At 42.6% G+C, this 21,757-nt stretch overlaps 2 protein-coding genes across 5 annotated transcripts; one reads left to right on the top strand and one right to left on the bottom strand.

Annotated features, from left to right (window-relative positions):
- Positions 1 to 3,771: 3,771 nt before the first annotated feature.
- On the bottom strand, positions 3,772 to 15,115 carry tmem259 (transmembrane protein 259). Of its 2 annotated transcripts, XM_029146041.3 has the most exons (12): positions 14,843 to 15,115; positions 9,780 to 10,146; positions 9,030 to 9,332; positions 8,399 to 8,525; positions 7,843 to 7,953; positions 7,639 to 7,761; positions 7,409 to 7,509; positions 7,280 to 7,337; positions 7,026 to 7,109; positions 6,354 to 6,486; positions 5,903 to 6,002; positions 3,772 to 5,568 (listed from the first exon to the last, which is right to left on the bottom strand). In XM_029146041.3, the coding sequence occupies exons 2-12, from the start codon at positions 9,999 to 10,001 to the stop codon at positions 4,957 to 4,959; spliced, it is 1,974 nt and encodes a 657-aa protein (XP_029001874.1). In that variant the 5' UTR covers positions 10,002 to 10,146; positions 14,843 to 15,115; the 3' UTR covers positions 3,772 to 4,956. The 2 variants fall into 2 exon arrangements, with proteins under 2 accessions (XP_029001874.1, XP_055364643.1); XM_055508668.1 differs by lacking the exon at positions 14,843 to 15,115 and having other exon boundaries at positions 9,780 to 14,680.
- A 20-nt stretch (positions 15,116 to 15,135) lies between these two features.
- med16 (mediator complex subunit 16) lies at positions 15,136 to 21,621 on the top strand. 3 transcript variants are annotated; one of them, XM_029146033.1, is made up of 16 exons: positions 15,136 to 15,259; positions 16,999 to 17,165; positions 17,243 to 17,350; positions 17,441 to 17,610; positions 17,807 to 18,088; positions 18,175 to 18,324; positions 18,419 to 18,542; positions 18,622 to 18,777; positions 19,126 to 19,346; positions 19,455 to 19,661; positions 19,931 to 20,141; positions 20,212 to 20,345; positions 20,427 to 20,619; positions 20,774 to 20,990; positions 21,085 to 21,168; positions 21,401 to 21,621. In XM_029146033.1, exons 2-16 carry the CDS (start codon positions 17,027 to 17,029, stop codon positions 21,525 to 21,527), a joined length of 2,523 nt encoding a protein of 840 aa, XP_029001866.1. In that variant the 5' UTR covers positions 15,136 to 15,259; positions 16,999 to 17,026; the 3' UTR covers positions 21,528 to 21,621. The 3 variants fall into 3 exon arrangements, with proteins under 3 accessions (XP_029001866.1, XP_029001865.1, XP_029001867.1); XM_029146032.3 differs by lacking the exon at positions 15,136 to 15,259 and adding an exon at positions 15,855 to 16,116; XM_029146034.3 differs by lacking the exon at positions 15,136 to 15,259 and adding an exon at positions 15,855 to 16,116 and having other exon boundaries at positions 18,437 to 18,542.
- Positions 21,622 to 21,757: the final 136 nt, after the last annotated feature.

The raw sequence follows: 21,757 nt of genomic DNA on the forward strand, positions 1-21,757 counted from the left end.
TATTTTATAACAGCCGACATATATTATTTATTCATGGAATCATAATTAATTAGTGGTCTTTGATTCATGTAGATGTGTGTAGTGTTATGTATATATTGTAAAGTGTGTTTGTGTCACGATCCGGTTCCTGTTCTGCGTTTATTTTGTAAGGACTCAGTTTGTCATCCATGTCATCATGTTTTGGTTCCAGTTTTCATTTCCTGTTTTATTTCGGTAGCATTCCCGGTTTCTGTTTCTGTTCTAGCTTTACTTCCGGTTTACGTCTTGTCACAGCTGTTCCCTGCTCCACCCGGTCATTATCCACACCTGCACTTCATTAGCAATCAGTTCACCGTGTATTTAAGCATCACCTCTCACCCCAGTACCTCGCCAGATTGTCGAGTTTCATACCACATTCCAGCGTTGCCGTCTAAGCTAACTTATTGCACGATCCTGTCCGTACCCGACTGCCGATTCCTGCCAACACCCTGCCTGTACCTTCGCCTTGGACCTTGTCGTAACTTTACTGACCGTCTGACCATGGAGTTTTTGTCTAGCCCCAGTCTGTACCTCTGCCGTGTTTAACCGTGTACCGAACTCCTGCATGTTTCCCGGACCTGATCCTGCCTGCCTCTTTTGTGCCTTTGAACTGAGCCTTCGTGTGTATGACCTGGACTGCTTAACTACGCCGATCCAATAAACACAGTTTATTTCATCAAGCTCTCGAGTGCGCTGTGCATTTGGGTCCTCCTCCGTGTGTTCCTGACAGTTTGTAAATAAATACTTACGAATGTTATATCAAAATGTTGATTTTGTGGTCCTGTATACTCTGCCACAATAATAAAATATAATAATAATAATAATAATAATAATAATAATAATAATAATAATAATAATAATAATAATAACAATAATAAAAATAATAATAATGTAACGTTTTGGCCAAAATAAATGCACCAATGCACCAGTCTCACTAATTATCAAAATAAGTTTTACTTTCACTTGTTCACTACCAGCCGTCATGTAAAATGCAGCTGGGGCTGCGCGATTTATTTCATCGTTATCGTTCATCGTTCACAACTCAAGCTCTGTGGCGAGCACCAAGTAGTACAATTTTTTTGGGACGCGTTCTTATGGTTCGTTCGTTCGTTCGTTCACTTGTCACTTGACCGCTAAGCCGCGCAGGCTCTGTAGCGAGCAGCAAGCGCTCCAGTTCGTTCCTACGGATCTTTATGGATCACTTGTTCGTTCGTTCTTTCACCATGTGACCGCTATGGCGGGCTCCAAGGGTCACAAGAACGGCGTTTCCAAAACGCGTTATGTCAGGTTGTGACGCGTCTCGTAACGCGTCATGTCAGGTTGTGACGCGTCATGTCAGGTTGTTAAATTAAAGTCATCAGTCAGTGGACCAACTTGTTGCTGTGTACTGCTTGTGGAGCTTTCAGGATCTGCTGTGCCACGTCAAAGGACTGCGACTACTTCCTTGTTCATTAGCCAATCAGAGCGCAGAGGCATATTAATGTCACATTATTTTACCTTTAAATTTAGCCACAGTTTATGCGTGTCATTTTAATGCCCCAAATTATAAGTGTAAGCATGGTATTGCCCCACTAACAGTGCTAGGGATAGATTGGTTTACGCACACACAGATTGGTTTATGCACGCGCAAATCTAATCTGACCCTAATTTGACTCTATAAAAGTCTCCCACTACAATGACTTTATCTGTGCTAAGAACTAAGTCAGATAAGAATTCAGAACTCAGAGAATTCAGTTAGGAAATCTGAATATGAAGCAGGAGGATGATAATGTCAATTCCCTGGATTTGCATCGAATGAAAGCAGACTGCTGAAAATCCACCACCATCTCCTTTGTTTTCCTTGCATTGATCAGGAGGTAATTCCGCTGGCACCAGTCCACAAAGTCCTGAGTGAGTCCTCTGAACTCCGCATCGTCGTCATCAGTGGTCAGTCCAACGATCGGGTGTCCGTGTTGTGTCTGAAGTCTGACAAATAGAGGGTAGAGAGGAAAGGGGCCAATACAGTCCCCTGTGTTAAATGTTCAATAATGGCCCGAGGTATTTGATGAATGGAAAACTTTAGTTAAATTCCAAAATTTACGGTTGTTGAATAAAAATCTTAGTTTAGTTGGCATTGCTTGAATTGACTTTCTATTCTATTTCTATTGCAAAAATCAAGAACAAAACATTTTTAAAAATTGACACGTAATAAGAACATAAGAAAGAAAGTTAAGTAGTTCAGAGGAAGATGTGTGCAGCCAGTGGCTGGACCTTAAGGAAGAAGTTCTGTCTCTTGCCTATTTTTATTAAACTATCCTATTTAAAATAATCAGACATGTAACGATTATTCTGACATTTAAGTCAACATGAAGATCAAGAATGCATAAACAATGAAAATCAAATACATATGACTATTGAAGTCTCAGATGGAGTTCTGATGCTGCTGCAATGGTTGAAATGCTATCACATGATAAATTATTTTGTCTCTATGTTGTAAATTACTATAAAACATAAGTAACAATAATAACCAGTTAGGAATGGCTCAATCTGGATATTACCAATCAAACATATTGTAGTTTTGAGGTACCTTTCATAAGACACACAAAGGAACACATGATGAAACATTTGTTATTTTCATCAATGGATGGCAACGTTGCACCAAGTAATCCAATCCTGTCTCTCTGGTATTTGGCTTAAATATCTAAATGTTCAGGTGTGTCCAATTCAGAAATTTGGTTTCAACTGAAAGTCTTCTTTTTCTTTAGTGAGTCCGCATTACAAGTTTTATAACTGTTATCTTTTGGTGCTTTGTGGAGCCTGAGGAGAGGGCCTTGGTAAGAATTGTGGAGACAGTCTCTAGATGGAGTAGGATCATGATGAGATTTAGGTTGTGTCACCTAAATGAATTCATGGTCTTTTGATGTTGAACTTAGAAATATGGAACAATATGTGTGTTCTGTCCTGTTGTAGGAGAAAAGCTTCCCTGTTCTCCTTGGGGGATGGTCAGGGCAGTGTCTATCACCAGAAAACAATATTTTAATTCAAGAATTAATATCACTTACTGTCCAATATGTAGAATGGGGATTTGTGGGCTTGTGGATGCTACATATACAGTATGTTAGGATCCTATTTGTAGACTTCAACTTCAGCCTTCAATATGATCACCCCTGGAATACTTCACCATAAACTGACCCAGCTCACCGTACCTGCTCCTATGTGTCAGTGAATCAGGAGTTTTTTTGACTAACAGGAGGCAGCAGGTGAGGCTGGGCAGCATCACTTCTGGCACCCACACGATCAGCACCAGCACAGGTGTGTCCCCCAGGCTGTCTGAGCTGAATTCGCCATTCACACAGAACAATGTGAATCAGTGTAATAACTATGGATGTGATATAGTGTGCTGCAAATATATGTAAATACTATACTACTAATGTGTAAATAATTCATGTCCGTGCCACACAAGGGAACAAAAACATGGGTCAGACCACATACGATTCCTTGGTTGTCCTGTGCAAATTTGGCCATTAAAGATGATTCTGATTTTATAAATAAAATCCAACATTTCATTGTGACAATCATTTGATTTCAACATTCCTTTCAGCTACTAAAACAAACGTTTAATTTAATGAAAATGGAGAAGATTGTTCCTATGGACAAAGTAGAGCAATTAGTGTTTTGTGCTCAAATTCAGGTTAAAACTTTGCCACAGATAAAATGTAATTGATTAAAACATTTAGTTATTTCCTTAGGAGGAAGAGTCAAACAATGACACAGTTTGTTGTGAACTAGTTTATTGAACATTTACATACACTGACATTTACAGTAGTCGTCAATTTAACTACTCATTCATCCAGCAGAGGCACCAAGAAGAAAAGCACTCTATCAGGTTAGTTTAGTCACCGGTCAGGTGTTGCCCACACACAACAACCGAATCTGGCAAAGACTCGATTAAGCTAACAACTCCTGTTAGGAGATGGGGCTTGGCATGTGACACTGCTGGTGTCAAACTTCACAACCAATCAGCTCGATCCACTAACTTGTGAAGGTTATTCATAAGGCATCAGTCTGATTAACCCGATAGATGAGTTTAACAACAACGCTGCAAAACTAAAGCTTCTGCTCTTACAGTCTTTTTATTACAGGATTTCAAAATAAAAAGGAAATACAAAAAAACTGTTTAAAGTGTGACAAGCTGATTAACTGATTATGAGGGCAATTAAAAGGAGCTGCTGTCTGTTTCTGGAGATTCAACAGCTCAATTGCCTTTAGCTGAAATGTTTTCCTTTAAAATGGTGTTCAACTGACTTTAGCATCATTTTAAAGCTGCAGCCAGTTATTTTCTTTATAAAAATCAAATCCCAAAACAAACACAAGACCAACAATGTGTTAGTTTGGCTTTTAAAAGGGGATGTTTCCGGTGTGAATGTAGGATTAAACTAAAAGCAAAAAAGAAAGAAACACAACATTTACTGTATGAGCTTCAGACCAAACAGGATGTTGGCAAATGTCACAATTTTTATTCATTTTAATAAAAAGAGCATATTTCTAATATGAAAACACTTTTCAGTCTACATCAAAATTAACTGAAGTCATTAATCCACTGTCGGAACTTTTAATAATTTAACTCTGGATAAAGTTAGTCTGTCATTATGACAGTACTGGTTCAGTTTCTTTGGGAAACAAAAACCAAAAATATTGACAAAGAACATAAAAATCACTTTGTTGCAGAAACTATTTGTGACCTTTCACTCGGTAATGTTGAGACCTCTGACCCTCAGGCTGGGATTCACTGAACTAATCAGTTCATTAGTTTGGGTTTAATCCATTCGGGTAGTTTCAGATCTGAATGAGGATCGTCCGTGGAAAAACCATCACCAACCAATCAACCATTGATCAGTAATTATTAGCCTGATCTGACACAGAATCTGTCATGCTGTCAGCAGAACGATGCCTGGTTTCTCAGGAAGTGGTACCTGTACTCTGTGTGTGGGGACAGTCTGTCTTTGTGTCTTCAGCATCTGGGGGCACCAGATCTGAAGGCTCTGTTTGCAGCCCTCTGTTTAGAGGATCGGCTCCTCCTGCTGCAGTCTTAATTTCTACTGAAACTAGGTTTGGATCTTCACTTCCTGTTGTTTCTGCTTCTGACCCTCCACTTCCCATCCAGAACTCTGCCACTACGTTGAGTTCTTCTACCGGACCTCCAGCTACACCTCTTACGCGATCCCCCTCCGGAGCAGATGGCTCCTGGACAGAGGAGGACAATGCCTCGGTGATGATGGCAGCTGTCTGAGCAACCCAGTTCAGTTCTGCCCGCACCTCCCCACTGCCTCCTGTTGTTGGGGACAAGGAAGACGACGGCTGAGGGTCGATCTGAGGCTGAATGGTGCTGGGTGGTCTTTGCTGGGGGCCTGGGCCTGCAGCAGCATCGCTGTGGTTGTTGTTGAGGTTGTCCTGCAGAGCCGTCTGGTTGGCCTGGCCCACCTGCTGGTTCTGCAGCAGCATCTCCTGGATGCGGATCTGTTGTAGGATTGCAGGTAGCTCATAGTGGTGGAAGAAGTAGATCATAGAGTGCTGCAGAAGAACATGAAAGAATCAGTTCAGAAACTCACAGCTGTATTAATGGAATAGGTGTTAGTAAAGATTTGTAAAATGTTCTGCAATGGGTTTTTACTGAGACTGTTTCTACCAATCAGTGGTTTGATGAGGAGATTTACGGAACAGTCAGTGAATATTCTCAAACATCTAGGGCTTAAGTTGAGGCATCTGGCCTCATTTATTTCTACTAGAAATACATTTTTTCTAGGTTGACATAGATGCCAAATGCCACTCAACTTCCTGGATCTGAACAGTTCATCAGGTTACAAGAAGAAGCTTCAGGTCTTTGTATAAAAGTGTGGGTGCTGACCTGGATGAAGAGCCAGGAGGTGACGAGCGCCAGGCTGCTGTACTGACCGTTGAAGCGGTAGTGATAAGCGTAGAAGGCAAAGTGATACAGATAGAAGAACCTACACAAGATGATGAATGTCATTCATGTCTATTAACACTGAACATGGACAACTGGCAGGCACAATATTCTTCATTCTTCACTTCATTCTTCTAATTTAAATTTACTTAATACCTTGTTTTTTTGCACACTTAATACTGTTGTTATTTTTGTTTTGTCTATTGCTGCTGCAAACAAAATAATTTCCCCATTGTAGGATTAATCAAGTAATATCGCATCACCAAATAAGTCAGTACATCTTAAAGCAAATACCATGTGAGCTGAATTCAAACTTGTGGGTTTGTTCATCACAAAATGAAAAGACAAATAAAAAAAGAAGGCGAGGCACTGATCTTTATTTCATGCGTCTTACCTTAGCCAGTGGCGTTTACTGGTGTTTGTGTGGCAGCAGATGGCGTCATACTGATCAGCCAACCAGACTATGAGGATGATGTAAAAGGCTGTTGTGGTGTCATTGAAGAACTCTGACATAATGGCCTCCATACCTGCAGACAGTAATTGACCACAACTGGTCAACACAGTGTGGAATGAGCCCTATCAGCTCTAAAGACACCACAGTGGTTAGTGGCAACAGTAAAGGAGCTAGATTTTATCTGTGTGGTCTCCTTAATCTCAGGTCCACTAACTACATCTCAGCCTTAATAGTCTAAAATGTCTGCTCCTCTCTCCTGGTCTAGTCTTTGCTGGCCCAAGTCTTGTTCAGCTCCTTTTCCAGATCATCCAAGAGCTGAGAATCAAGTAGCAGTGTTTAAGTTGACACAAGGCAGTCCTTCATAGAAATATCTTATTGGACCAGCATGCCCTTTATTGGAAGCCTGGGATCGGACAATGAACACAACACCAGTGCAACTCTGGTAATAGTAGTAGTAATCTCTTTTCCAACCCATCATCTGGATGGTAAACCAACATAAGAGCTTTGTGTAGTTCACTGAAGGAAAAAAGCATCCAAACCAGTAGTACCTGCTCAGAAACGGATCAAAGCTGTTTGAACTGGCTTCAGAATGTCTCTAGGATGGGAACTTACCAACAAGGGCCAGGATAACAGTGAGCAGAGGGGCTGCTGGGAAAGCAATGGTCATGTTCATTTCCAGCATTTGAAGCAGATCCACTGAGGAGAGCAAAGAAAAAGCAGATGAATCTGTCAAGGGACGACAGTGGGTTGTGCGCTTCAGGTGCAATGAGTCAACTGCAAAACTCCATGTGGACTTTGCGCTGAACTGTCTGGACTCGTATGGACGGCAGTAAACTGGTGTGTACAAGGTATCGAAGAAAACTGACCGATGAAGACGAAGATCTGGTGATGAGAGTATCTGAGCAGCATGGATACAGACAGAGTCTAAAAAACAAACATCACAAATCATCCTAGAGTAACTACAAACAGAAGCTTTGGACTCAACTCAAACTTACAAATATGACCATGATGACAAAGGCAGCCAGGTATGAGGTTCTGGCCATCCACATGCTGACAAAGCGGTAATGTTCTCCAGAGACCACATTCCTCAAGAACCCTGCAGGGAACATCATCAACATTACCAGAAGACATCTAAAAGATTGCAGACTCTCTGTCAAGACACAGGATCAAGGTAGCCCAGGTTCTGCAGTTATAAGAATTTAAAACAGTTAATTGTTTTCCGAACCTTTATTCTCCTCATTCTCCGCGAGCGCCTTTACACTGGACATCAGGATATCATCATAACCCAAAAACTCGTCGAGCAAAAAACGGCTGAAGCCATCGCCAAAGCATTCGTCCTTCATGGGATCTAAACACAGATACAGGGTGTGCTTGAATGGTTCAGGTCACAAGACTATAAGACAGGAAGTCAGGTGTGTTGATGTTCTACCCAGTGTGACGACCATGACAGGGATGTTGAGTCTCTTTCTGGTGCTTTGAGACAGACGCAGGAAGCCGTACTCCAGAGAATATTCCACGATGTATTCCTCCTGAGGCCAAGCTGGAACCAAAACAACAACTTGCAGAGTATAAAAAGGTAAGTGACGCCTCTACAGGTTCTTTGATACGGAGCCATCCAATTCCACCATCCATTTCTATTCAGTAACAGCTTTAACAACAACATGGCCACCAACCATAGGGTCGGCTTCTTGGCTCCCCTGAGTCATGTGCCAAAGAGTCCCTGGGCAAGACACTGAACCCCAAGTTGCCCCCGGTGTAATCATAAGCTGCATAGCAGCTCTGGTACCGGTGTGTGGATGTCTGTGTTTATGTCAATGAATGGGAGAATGTGAATACAGTATTAGTGTTAAGTAACACCAGATAGAAAAGTGCTGTACAAGTGCAAGTGACCAGTTACCACCCTTAAGAGCTAGAAACGTAAAACAGACCAAAGCAGAATCGTTAATGGGTAAGAAGATGATGACCTGCAGGAAAAGTGCATGTACCTTTAGTGGCATGACTGAAGGAGACATCCTGGCTATCGTTGGCTCCTCGTGCACCTCCTTCTGGTCCCCCAGATCCAATTCGTCCAACTAGAGACGGCTTCAGACGTGGCTCAATGTCTAGCTCGAACTATAGCAGGGAAAAGGACACTGAAGTTAACTGAAACCTGAACACAGTAAGAATGATTTATTATTTCTACTTGAAGGCTGGTCTATTTCAGGACCTCACATGATTTAGCAACCATAAAGACTTAGAATCCATTGAATTTTCCTTGGCTTATTTCTATAGCACCAATTTTCCACAAAGTAGTCAAGTGAGCATTAATACTACAGAAAAGCCAACAAATCGCCTTCATGTGATGGTGGCAGCAAAACTGCTCATCAGGGCTTTCTTTACTTCTCAGTGTCAGTGGAAAAAATACAAATGGGGCCATATTTGTAATTCACACTGATTTTGTTAAATGTGGTCATACTTTCACAGCTTGGGGCCCCAAGAGTCATTTTTCCATTGTTCCCTCCAAAAAAACACATGCACTTTGATCCAGAACAGAGCTCAACTCAAAGATAAACCTACACACTGTGCTACATGAACAGCGGAATCAATACTATCACCATCCTTCATCTAGATCCTCACCTGCACAGAGCTGTTGTCAAACATCTCCAGAGTCAACTCCTCTTCATCCTCATCCTCCTCTGGCATCGCTGTCAGGCTCAGCCCCACTCTGCCACCTGCCACTTCCGCTGCTCCCAGTTCTTCCTGGACACCAGAGGAGTCATAGTGCTGCAGGAAAATAGGGGCCCGGCTGGAGTTCCTCTGGATCTCCACTCTCAGGATGCCATCACGAGGCCATCGCTCTCTCACCACCTCCAGACAATTAATGGGTGAGCGAGAGAAGGCAATGTGGATGTAGGCAAGGATAAAGAGGACAAAGAGCGCCTGGGGACGAGACAACACCCATCATCTGATGACCTGCTGTTTGGTCATTCGGCATTTTGATTTCAATACAAAACTGCAGTTACAGGTGTGTTTGAGTTTCCTAGCTGACCAAACAGCAAATCAAAATGTGCAAATATTTTAAAAATAGTTCATATTGGTTATATAATTTAGAAAATAAAATAATTCATTTGGTTAATTAAGAAAAATAACTCAATTTATATTTGAATTTAAAAAACAGCATATACATATTCAGTCTGACTGCATTTTTACTTTTAAGCTTAAAGTTTCAGTGTTGCTGAACCTATGGCATCACTTTGACACTGCAGGTTGTAGGCTCATACATGTGACTGGTCGTTGTTCAACACTGAACTGTGCTAAGTCCCTGTAGAAATGTTCTCAATTTGAAATTCTGTTGTGTGTGTATTCAGTGCAGAACTACATCCTCACCTTTAGTAGGACGAAAAACTCAAAGACTCTTCTGAAGGACGGGGGGAAGAGCCGGGCATAGGTGACAGCCATCTTAAAGAAGAGGGCATGGAAGAGGCGGTCTCGGACATTGATCAGGGGATTCTGGTTCAGGTTGGGGTTTCGGATCCGGTTGGGTCCTATGTTGTTGTTGTTGTTGTTCAGAGGAACATTGTTGTTGGCCTGGTTCTGGTTCTCAGACATGGCTCTGGATCTGGTTTACTCTGCTCACACTGCACTAACAATTAGCTGCTCTTTGGTGAGCATGGGCTCAAAACCCCAGTCCAAGCCTGACTTCACATCAAAACAGCTGGTCCTGTCCGACGTGAACAGCAGGTCACAGGTAAACCTGCAGGACATAAACGAGCTGTGCCTCAAACAAAACTAATAACACAAAGCTACTATCATTACAAAACAGGATGCGACCCAAGAGAAAACAAGGTTTTGGTTCTCGTCACCGATTGGCGCTGTAACTGCTGGAACATCTGATTATTGGTTTCCTTTAAATATCTGACTAACAGAACATTAAAGTGTACAATTAAGAAATAAGTTAGAAATAACTTCAGAAAATCACTGAAGTAGCAGTACGTCTGTACATTATGCAACATTTTATCTTAAAATGAAACAAAGTTAGAGAAATTCACATGTCACAATAAAAGGCCTCCTTTGAACATTGTGGCAGAAAAGTGAAAAACAATTCTTCAGTCATTTACCGGAACATTAACCAGCAGCTACAATTCTATAAAGATCAATTCACTCTATTGAAGGACCAGTCCCAGTTAAAACTTGTTCTGCTCATTCTGTGAAAACATTTCTTATACTCCATCATTTATCACTTTATGGTAAACCTTCTGGTCCCTGCAGGGACAGCCTGATAGGTCAGAGTGCAGATTGTTGATCTGCGGAGCTCTCTGTCATTTATTGAAAAAACCTACTCTGGACCCTGGAGAACTAGCTATAGGTCCATTTCAAATTTACCCTTTATCTTAAAGATTCTTGAAAGAATAGTAGCCAACTATCTGACCACCTGAGTAGGAATATCCTCCAAGTACACTTTTTTAGTCAGGATTTAGAAAACATAATCAGAAACAGCTCTGGTTAGAGTCACTGATCTTCCTAGTTTCAGACAATGGTCTAGTTTCTGTCCTTGTCCTGTTAGATCTTAGTGCTGCATTTGATACAATTAATCATAACATTCAATTACAGAGACTAGAACATAGCATCGGAATTAAAGGAAAAAGCACTGGGATTGTTTAAATCCTATTTGTTGAACAGATTCCAGTTTGTTCATGTTAATGAGAAATTCTCCATAATTAAAACAAATAAAAGCCAACCTCAAAAGATGGCAGTCCTTACCAATTTCACTTATGCGAAGAATTGGCATCATAAAAGTGATGGTCCTGCCAAAAATTAACATATTCTCAATGATTCCGACTCAGCCAGGCCAGGTGTGGTTTAGGACGTTAGACTCCTAAATCTCACAGCTTTTGTGGAAAACCAAGCCACCACGAATTAGTTTAAAATCTCTTCAAAAATACAGACGCTGCGGTGGCCTAGAACTACCTAATTTCTACCACAATTTTCTTACCAACAGACTGAACCATGTCCACAAATGGATAAAACCCAGTCCAACAGACTCTTCGTGGTTGACAATGAACAAACATTTTGCAGAAATATTAAAGTTGCAGATTTACCATTTATCAGCATCAAAATCAAACACCATAGTTTCTACCAGAGCATTAGCATAAGAGCATCTCTGACAGCCTGGTGGGATTTTCTTAAAATTACTGGATCGTTTACTCTTTGCCAAAACACACCTCTCTGTAACAATCCAGACATCATACAAAACCAAAAGGCAATACACTTTCCGACTTGGCATAACAAAGGGATAACACATCTGAAACATGTTTTCACAAGAGACAAGTTTACCTCATTTGAAGAATTAGTGTCCCACTATGAAATCACTAGTGCCAATTTCTTAGAATATTCGATTCAAGATTCAAAAAACCTTATTAATCCCAGAGGGAAATTATTTTGCACACTTTGATCGCTGTCACAGATGGAGGTACACACAAGAAGGACGGGAGCTTAAAAATAGAATGCTAACAAATCTACACACACTCACATCAAGTCTAATTACTATTATCTAATTACATCTAATCACTAGCTAAAGTTTTATTACAGAAGATCAACCCAGACAGAGGAGACAGAGGCTGATGGCATCGATAGGAAGGATATCCGGTGGCGTTCTGTGGAGCACCTAATACTGATCAGCCTCTTGCTGAAGGCGCTCCTCTGTTTGGCCAGCACACTGTGTAGGGGGCTGGGAAGTGTTGTCTAGGATAGAGAGGAGTTTGACCAGCATCCTCCTCTCAGCTACAGCATGTAGGGGGTCGAGCTCCAACCCCCAAAACAGACCCTGCCCTCCTGATCAGTTTGCCAAAATATCAACAACTAAAGTCAATACTTAATGCAAAAACTAAGAATATTACTATCCAGATGAAACCACCACCAGCAATAGAACGATTTATTGATATCAGTGAAAAAGGACAGTATCAAAAATCTATATTTTCATTTCCAACGTTGATCAAACAGTGAGCCTTCCGATTTCTAAATGGGAAGCTGATCTGGACATCACCACTAATCACATGTTCTGGAATAATATATGTTCTAATTTATTCAGAACAAATATACAAAAAATACTAATTTACAACTACTACAATATACAATTCTTCATAGAAAACATTATACAGGACAAAAGGATGTTCCAAATGGGTCTCACAAACTCAAATATTTGCCCTCATTGTACAGATAATACAGCAGATAGATTCCTACATGCATTCTGGTTCACCTGTGCAGCAATTTTGGCAAGGAGTATGTGAACACCTGTCTACCTGGTTAAGATGTCCATTCCCAGCAGCCCCTGCACTCTGTCTTTTAGGAAATCTAAGTGGGCTTGACATAGAGACAAACTCTTTACACACACTTCTTTCTGCCCTCTGTGTCGCAAAGAAAATCATCCTCATGAACTGGAGAGGAGCTCACTCTGGGCGTAGGGGCATCTCCTGACAGTCTCTCTACGGGCCGTGGGTCCTCAGGCTCCACTCTCTCAGTGTTTGCCCCTGATTCTCATGGGGCAGACACTGTTGACCCATGGTGGCCCACTCTGACCTCGGGTGCTGTCTTTGTGGCTGCTGCAGCTCTGTGGGGGGTTCTGTGTGGGCGGCTTGGGTCGCAACACCTGCCCTCCTGGAACTGAAGGTGTGTGGGCTCCCTGGCTACTAGGATTCTTTCCTCTGCTTGTTGTTTGGGTGTAGCAACAAAGCTCCTCCCATCACCCTGGCTTTCACAAGTGCCATTATTTATGCACCAACGTCTGCCTCACCCTTTGGGTGAACAATGTTAAGCTACGGCTTTACTAACCTTTTAGTGGGACACTCAACACCTGAGCTGATAAACAGGCTTTCTAAACTTAGCTGTAGGTATTGATGGTGCTTATCACTACCAATGTAGGTGGTGTGTGATTATGGTAGTAGTGATGTTGTATGTCATGGCTATTATTAAGTATTATGAGATTATGTATAACAATGCATATGTGTATGTATATGTTTGGATAATTGTGTGCACATACCTTAACACTATGATTTGTATTAATATTAACTTAAAAGGTAAAACACAGTACAGCAGTTTAGTTGTGAATTTGTCAGTCTAAGGTACATCCCTACTTATTTATTTTGTGACTTTGTTGTTGTTGTTTGCTTGCTTAACTGATTTGCTTGGTTTCAGCAGCTGGTTGCGCCCCCACCCCCGCACACCCCAAAGCAAAAACTCAACCTCTCCACCAACACAGCGACATCACACATATTTAGGATGGACTAAATAAAACAATAAATAAACAATTAATCAAGAAGAGTATATATATTTTTATATACTTCTCTAAAAGCAAAAAATAAAGCAAAGCTGTCCATCACAATACGACATTCAGTCTAATGAATGCTGCTTGTTTAACTGCTGGACAGAACAAAAAAAAAAAAAAAACTTCCTTTAAACGGCTGAGATGACCTTTGACATTTATTCTAATTATATGAGCAGCACCACTATAATGTGCACCTGTTGCCATTGAGATAGTGGTAAAGAGTGAACCAGAGTTTTTGGTTGATGTATTTAATGGTTTACTCGTGAGTAAGCAGACGTTACACCCAGAGCATCTCTCCCAGGCATCAGACTGAAACTAAACATAGACCTCCTTTAAGTTCCTTCTGAAGTCAATGACTTTTTCTTATGACACTCACATTCACAAAAAAACAACCTAGTGTGATGTGTTGAATTTTCTCAAATAATTTATAGTTTTTAAGCGTTTTTTATAGTGTGCAGAACAAGATGTTTCAAACGAAAACAATAGGAATAAGACACGTCTCCACACCAGACAGAGTCCTGTATCACCCATTGATCACTGAGTAAAACTAAAGGTCTGATTTGCTCTCACTGACAAACGGTGTGTACGAATACAGGACGTGTGTATTAAGGACGTGGTTCACCCCCACCCTAAATGCTGTGCTGATTCTAATGTGTGTCTGCAGCATTTCTTTTCTCCTGATTACCTGCAAATTTACATCTGTGACAAGTCCAGGTCCTGCTCTACGATGATAGAAACACTCACCTCTTCAAGTTTTAATACTAAGTTAAGCTGCGCAGCCTAAATTGACTTTAATGCCAGACATTACCCTTTATCATGCTTAGAGTGTGTATCTAAGTATTTAGCGATTTTCTGAGAGTGAACTGTGTCAATTTAGTAATAGACGTTTATTAACAGCATCTATGAGTTGGCAGTTTATTGTCCGAATAATTAATTTAACAACGGGGTTGCTGCTGTGCAGACTCAGAACGACGTGGTCCAACTCACTGGTCTGTCCAGGATGGTCTGTCCTGGTTCTTTCGGGCCCTGCGATCTCTGGCCCAGGAGATAAACATCCTTTGGCTAACGCTTTATTTCCAATATTATCCTCCATTTAATTAGTTTCAACTTTGGCATGTAGTTGTCCTACCTGTTAGTATCTCCGCAGTAGTTGTTCCATGTCAAGGTTTTCCTCCTGTTTTTATCAGAACCAACTCAGGAACGACACGTCTAGCGGTTAGCCGTTAGCAGGGACAACTAACTAACGGAGAATACAGACAAATAAACAACAGTGATTGCTGTTCCCAACAGTCCGCACGGTCACTGTAGTGTCATTTGTGGGAACCAGAACTCCACCAGAGCCTATTCTCTTCTTTAATGATGTACTGACATCGCTAATAAACGTTAAAAAAACGTCTGACGAGAGCTGTTATAAGATAACACCGGAAATACGGGTCCTTAGGAGAGAGCGCTAGGGTCCCTGGAGTAGGTCTGACAGGGTCAAACGTTTTGGCGTCACCGAAGCGACAAAACAGATTGTTTAATCCACCTCGAACAACTGAACAAGGTAAAGAGCGAAATATATACTGATACAAAAACTGAAGTCATTGTTTTGATCATGTGTCCATTCACATTCAGAAAACCTTTCACCCTGGAAGAATATTTGTAATCTGTAATTTACATGAGACGATTTTCATTAATCGAGAACACTCACTTGTTAAGCCGCTCACAAAAACAGTATAAGCATAGAAAAAGATTCAAGTACAATAAATTTACAGTTTAACAACTTTTTACCTATTTCCAGTTACAAATTAGAATATCAAAACTACACAAAACAGAGATGAAAAAGGACATGGCGTCTGTCTGAAAGAAGATCTTCAGATTTGTTCTAGTTTACATTAACATAATCATACTGTCTTGCTGAATTATATTATGTTTCAGCGGTCTGTTACACCTGGAAAACAAGATGTAGGGGAAAAATTCCCAACCCCTACCCCCAACAGAAAAACACTGACAATTACTCACATACCTGCTTTAACAAAGAACAGGAAGGGGTACAAATCGCAAAAATGCATTATATTAAATAAGTAAATAAGCGTATTAGAGACAAACTTCTTTTTGATTAAATGTTTACCTATTGTATTGATTGGTAATTTATGGACAGGCAGCTGAAGGGGCCATAGAGCGCGGGGTCCTGAGACGTCGTTTAAGTGAGCCGATCGATTGTTTGTTTGTAGCAGTACAACGGTCCCTGTAATTTAAATTCCCTTGAACAGATCATAGCGTATCTACGAGTTTGTATTATATTCATATGTTAGTGAATTTTGCTTTTTATTATAAAACAGATTTATTAATTTTAATCACTGAAATCGAAGGTGAGCTAATGGTAGCAACTAGCTGACGTCCAAAAGCCTACATTCAACGGTAATTGACGAATTAACCACTTTCTATCTTCAAATAACTGAGATGTTAACTAGTGTGTAAGCTAGTTTTTACAGAACCATTTGATGGAACTACTGGAAAGTAATCTACTAAAATTCAGTGTTTCATAAAAGAAGTTTGAGCAGAAACTCGAGTTGTTGCAGGGTTTCCTCCCGCATTCGGCAGGTCTACACTAAAGCTGATCAGTACACACTGTCCTTCAGAATCAGAAAAAGCTTTGTTGCCAGGTACTATAGAGAGCACTTTACAGAACATCACAACATTAAACGTACAAAAATTACAATTTGCATAATGCACGTAAGGGAAGGATAAAACTAAAACCCTTGTTGGTTTTACTACTCGCCCTTCCCCAGAGCCTGCTGATTACCTGGATCAGGTGTGTTCAGTAATTTAGTAGGTGAGTGATCCAACAAACACCTGTTCAAGGTAATCAGCAGGGAGAGCTGGAAAACCAGCCGGGACACCGGCCCTCAAGGACCGCAATTTGACACCCCTGACATACAGTGAAGTAAACAGAGTGTGCAAGTCGTCTGAGATGTTGTGACCTGTGAAGTGGAAGCGACTGTCCTTGGGGTGGGGGTTATTTAGGGGGCCATTGGGACACGGTTCAGTAGACTAACTGCAGTGGCAAAGAAGCTATTTTTGTGGCGCGAGGTTCTAGTCTTAATGCATCAAAGGCGAGGAGCTGAAAGTGTTCATGACTTGGATGAGAGGGGTCAGCTACCATCCTGGCTTCCCGTCTCCAGGTGCTGGAGATGTGCCGCTCCTGGAGAGACAGGAGGTGGCAGCCGATCACCTTCTCAGCAGAGAAGGTGAACATTCCTACACCTTTTTATTTTGGGCTCACTGTAAGCTTGTCCTCAGGCCTCCGGCACCTTTCTGTGGATCCATCATGGAGCTGGCCTATGTCTGTGAGTGGGAGAAGCGTCCAAAAATCACTCACTGTCCCTCCATCCCTCTGGTCTGCTCCTGGTCTTGCAGGAACCTGGTGGCCTTCACCACAGACCTAAAGAATGATGATGAGGAAAAAGGTACAGACTCACGCATGGTCATAATTTTAAGTTCACATTGTTGAGTTCTGAGTTTCATCGTTTGTTTGTTTTTTCAGATGTCAGTCACATGATCCACATCATTGACACAGAACACCCCTGGGATGTTTACTCTATTAACTCTGGTCACACTGAGGTCATTTCCTGTCTGGAGTGGGACCAATCAGGTAAGTCTGTGTTTATTAAAGCTAATTTCTGCTCTTAGCACATATTTAACATATTTAACATTTATTTATTAATACCATGTGTATGTTGAGGCTCGAGGCTGCTGTCTGCAGATGGTGACGGGCAGATCAAATGCTGGTCGATGTCAGATCACCTAGTGAACAGCTGGGAAAGCACCTTGTCAAGCTCCCTCGATGGAGATCCCATCGTTGCTTTGAGCTGGCTTCATAATGGAGTCAAATTGGCCTTGCATGTTGAGATGGTAACAGCTGATATTTCTAAATACTGTAAATCTGAAATCATAGAATTGCATCAATGTTTATTCATGATGTGCCACATGATCACCTGAACCAGTCAAGACTCTGACCAGGTATCAGACAGTTCATATGGTCACCTGTGGTCTGCAGTCAGTTAGTAACATGAGAATAAACTTTATCCCTCTTTCCTTTTTACTTCAGTCTGGTTCTACAAACTTTGGGGAGAAGTTTTCTCGGGTGAAGTTTTCTCCATCTCTGACTCTGTTTGGCGGGAAGCCAATGGAGGGCTGGTTGGCAGTGACAGTGAGTGGTTTGGTGACAGTGTGCCTGTTGAAGCCAGGCGGGGCTCTGCTCACAGCCAGTGAGAGTCTGTGCCGGCTAAGGGGAAGAGTGGCGTTAGCCGACATGGCCTTTACCGGGGGTGGGAACATCGTAGTGGCAGCAACAGATGGTAGTAGCTCATCTCCAGTCCAGTTTTACAAGGTCAGAACTAAAAGAACCCACCATCAGAGGCATTTGGATCAAATTATCTGCATGCAGGTTTTAAAAGTTCTGTTGTTGGCCTCCAGGTGGTGGTAAGTGTTGTGAGCGAAAAGTGCCGGATCGATACAGATTTGCTGCCGTCTCTGTTTCTGCGCTGCACCACAGACCCCCTGAGGAGGGAGAAGTACCCTGCTGTAACCCACCTCAAGTTTCTGACCCGCGAGAACTCTGAACAGGTAACAAGCAAACAACAAATTCTCTCAGATCTGAGGTTATTAGAATATGAAGTACATATTTACCTACAGACAAAGACTGCACTGAACTTGAAAGAATGTGTGTTCTGTTCAGGTTCTGCTGTGTGCATCCAATCAGAGTGGCAGTATTGTGGAGTGTTGGTCTCTTAGGAGGGAGGGACTTCCTGTCAACAACATCTTTCAGCACAGATCACCAGTTGGTAAGAACGTAGCAGAACCTAGATTAGCTGATTAAACTGTTCGAACTGGTCCTGAAATTTTAGTGTTATATTTGCCCAGTGGTGGACAAGCAGCCAACCATCTTGAAGTGGAGGATCCTAACAACCACCAACGACCTGGAACGAGTGTCAGCCGTGGCATTGCCCAAACTGCCCATCTCTATCTCAAACACAGACCTGAAAGTTGCGTCAGACACCAAGTTTTGTCCCGGCCTTGGTGAGAACTCCGGGTTCTGTGTGTAGTTTGATCAAAAACAAAACAAATACTGTGTTTGTTCAGTAGGGTTTCAACGGTTACAGCCACCAACATTTTAAAAGCTGAAGGTCAGTGATGGAGTGAGGCCTTTAGGGAGTATTGTTGGTTAATGATTAACACAAGTCTGTACGAAGAGCAGCAGGTTTTCCTGTGACAACCAGAAGCATTTCAGTCAGACTTGCTTTCTGTGTGTGTCACCTGCTCATCATAAAGTTTATCATAGTCTGCATCTTTCTTTAACAGATGTCATCATGTGACTTTGAACATCTCAGAGTTAACCCTCTGACTGCTGGGCTTTGCTCTTCTCAGGTTTGGCTCTGGCCTTTCACGATGGTAGTATTCAGATCCTGCACCGTCTGTCCCTTCACACCATGGGGGTCTTCTATGGGTCGTCGTCCTCCTCGACTCAGAGATCTGGAGACGATTCTACCATTAAACGCCAAAGAGCCGGAGGCCCTGCTCTCCACTTTAAAGCCCTGCAGTTCTCTTGGACCTCGCTGGCTCTGGCTGGAGTCGACAACCATGGAAAGGTTTGGAAACTCACCAGATTCATGTCTCTGAACTGGATCCATTACCGGTCTCTCTAGGTGAAGGTGTGTGATGAGTTGAACAGTAGCTGCTACCTTCTTGTTGTTCAGCTCCACATGCTGCGGGTGTCACCTTCCATGGGACAGGTGCTGGAGATGAACACCACATTACGCCACCTGCTATTCCTCCTGGAGTACTGTATGGTGACCGGCTACGACTGGTGGGATGTCCTGCTGCACGTGCAGCCCACAATGGTCCACAACCTGGTGGAGAAACTGCACGAGGAGTACATGAGGCAGAACCAGGCACTGCAGCAGGTCTGTGATGACTCTGATCTCCATACAAGCATTTACTGCCTGTGCAGCTTTATACCTGTGCACCTCAGGCAGCGGATGTTAACAATGATCATCTGCATTGAAAGGAACTAAAGCTGGAAGATGAGTGAAGGAATAGTTAAGTTAGCTTGAAGCACTAGTATGTTCAGTAAAGTTTGTCATTTGAATGTGCTTAGTTCCTTGTGGTCAGAAGCTGTAGCTTCATCATGTCCACATCCCATGATGCCTCTGTTTTGTTGTGCACGGTCCAGGTCCTGGCAACACGGATTGTGGCTGTGAAGGCGTCTCTCTGTAAACTGTCTACAGCAACAGCAGCTCGTGCTTGTGACTTTCACGCTAAACTGTTGCTCATTGCCATCAGCTCCACCTTAAAGTCTTTGCTTAGACCCCATGTCCTCAACACACCCGACAAGAGCCCAGGAGACAGACTGGCTGAGATCTGTGCCAAGAACATAGACACAGGTGAGAGTGGGACAGACAAGTGATGACTGGCACCAGACACCAGTAAGATGATGATCCTATGTTTCCACAGATATTGATAAAGTGATGATCAATCTTAAGACGGAAGAGTTTGTGTTGGAGGGACCTCCTCTTCAGTCCCTGCAGCAGCTCATCCAGTGGGTTGGAGACTTCGTCCTTTACCTTCTCGCCAATCTCCCCAACCAGGTGAGGTCATAAGGGAAATGACATCGCTCCCTCCTTCTTTCAGCCACGTCCACTGTTGATTCTGCTTATCACGTCCTGCAGGGCTCCATGGTCCGGCCGGGCTTTGGCTTCATGAGAGACGGTGCATCTCTGGGGATGCTGAGGGAGATGTTGGTGATGATCAGGATCTGGGGTCTGCTGAAGCCTGGCTGTCTCCCCACCTTTACAGCTACATCCGACAACCAGGACAGCATGCAGCTGCTGTTCAGGCTTCTCACCAAGCTCTGGCTGTGCTGTAAGAAGCGACACACTTCATCGCTGCCACTGCCTTTAAAAATTAAATGTGTAATTAGGGTATAGGGTTTAGCTTATGGCACTAGAATGGGGGAGCCAGAACTAGTTTTTATGTCCAATCACACATGCCAGACGTGAAACTGTTTGTGTCTCAGCTCGGGATGACGGTCCACCCCAGGACCCTGATGAGAGCCTGATTGACGAGTGCTGCCTGCTGCCTAGTCAACTACTGGTTCCCAGTATGGACTGGCTCCCAGTGAATGATGGCGTCATTGTGAAGCTGCAGGGGAAACATCCCCTCAGGCTGCAGTTTGGAAAAGCGTCATCTCTGCCCGGAGGAGGAAGCACCGCCCCCCTGGATGTCTTCACCAGGTAACACACGAGCATGATCCTGGACTCACCGCTGATCCTGGCTTCACTGTGAGCGTTTACAGTGTACTGACGAATTGGAATGGTGTTTGTCCAGGAGCCCGAGCTCTCAGAAGATGGACAACCTGCGCTGTGTTCACATGGGCGTCTGTCCCACCGAGGACAGTAAAGCCTGCACCAGGTGAGTCCACATGAGGTGGTTCCTGACTGGAAGGTCATCACAATGTTTACATGTAAACTTTGGCTCCTGACATTTAATTTTTTTCATTGGGATAGAAACAGTCCAGACAAACATGTATGATGTGGTTTTGTTCTGTCCGGATAGAGTAAATAAAAAACATACTGAGCAAACAAACAATAAATGTTTTTTGGTTTCATACCGAGAACAAATAGATTAGACGATGTTTTCTCAGGTGCGGCTGTGTGACGATGCTTCGTTCTCCCAACAAAACAAATGCAATGAAGCAGTGGGAGCAGCGCTGGATCAAAAACTGTCTGTGTGGGGGTCTGTGGCGAAGGATCCCCTCCACCCTCACCTGAACCCAACAACACCTCATGCTGTTGTAACAACCTTCGACCAGCAGCGAGTGTAAATAACTTGTTTTTTCACTTTCTAATAAAAATGTCAAACTAATCTTCTGTTTTGCTGATTCACACTGAGGCTTTTCAGCTACAGGCCTTTTGAGCCCTGGTGCCATTTGTTTTGTCTGTCTGTGTTTCGTACATGCAACATAGATTTACAACAAGAGATAACATATATTGACAGAGCT

This window comes from Betta splendens, chromosome 4 (genome assembly GCF_900634795.4).
Source record: "Betta splendens chromosome 4, fBetSpl5.4, whole genome shotgun sequence".
Lineage (NCBI taxonomy): Eukaryota > Metazoa > Chordata > Actinopteri > Anabantiformes > Osphronemidae > Betta > Betta splendens.

Bases quoted from the DNA above. Each gene is read 5' to 3' on its own strand.
- tmem259 (XM_029146041.3), bottom strand. From the start codon at position 10,001: ATGTCTGAGAACCAGAACCAGGCCAACAACAATGTTCCTCTGAACAAC. The intron at 9,333-9,779 runs GTGAGGATGTAG...TCTCGTCCCCAG, and splicing joins AGTTTTTCGTCCTACTAAAG to GCGCTCTTTGTCCTCTTTAT. The intron at 7,110-7,279 runs GTCAGTTTTCTT...TGCTCTCCTCAG, and splicing joins CCAGATCTTCGTCTTCATCG to TGGATCTGCTTCAAATGCTG.
- med16 (XM_029146033.1), top strand. From the start codon at position 17,027: ATGGAGCTGGCCTATGTCTGTGAGTGGGAGAAGCGTCCAAAAATCACT. The intron at 17,166-17,242 runs GTACAGACTCAC...TTGTTTTTTCAG, and splicing joins GAATGATGATGAGGAAAAAG to ATGTCAGTCACATGATCCAC. The intron at 20,346-20,426 runs GTGAGGTCATAA...CACGTCCTGCAG, and splicing joins TCGCCAATCTCCCCAACCAG to GGCTCCATGGTCCGGCCGGG.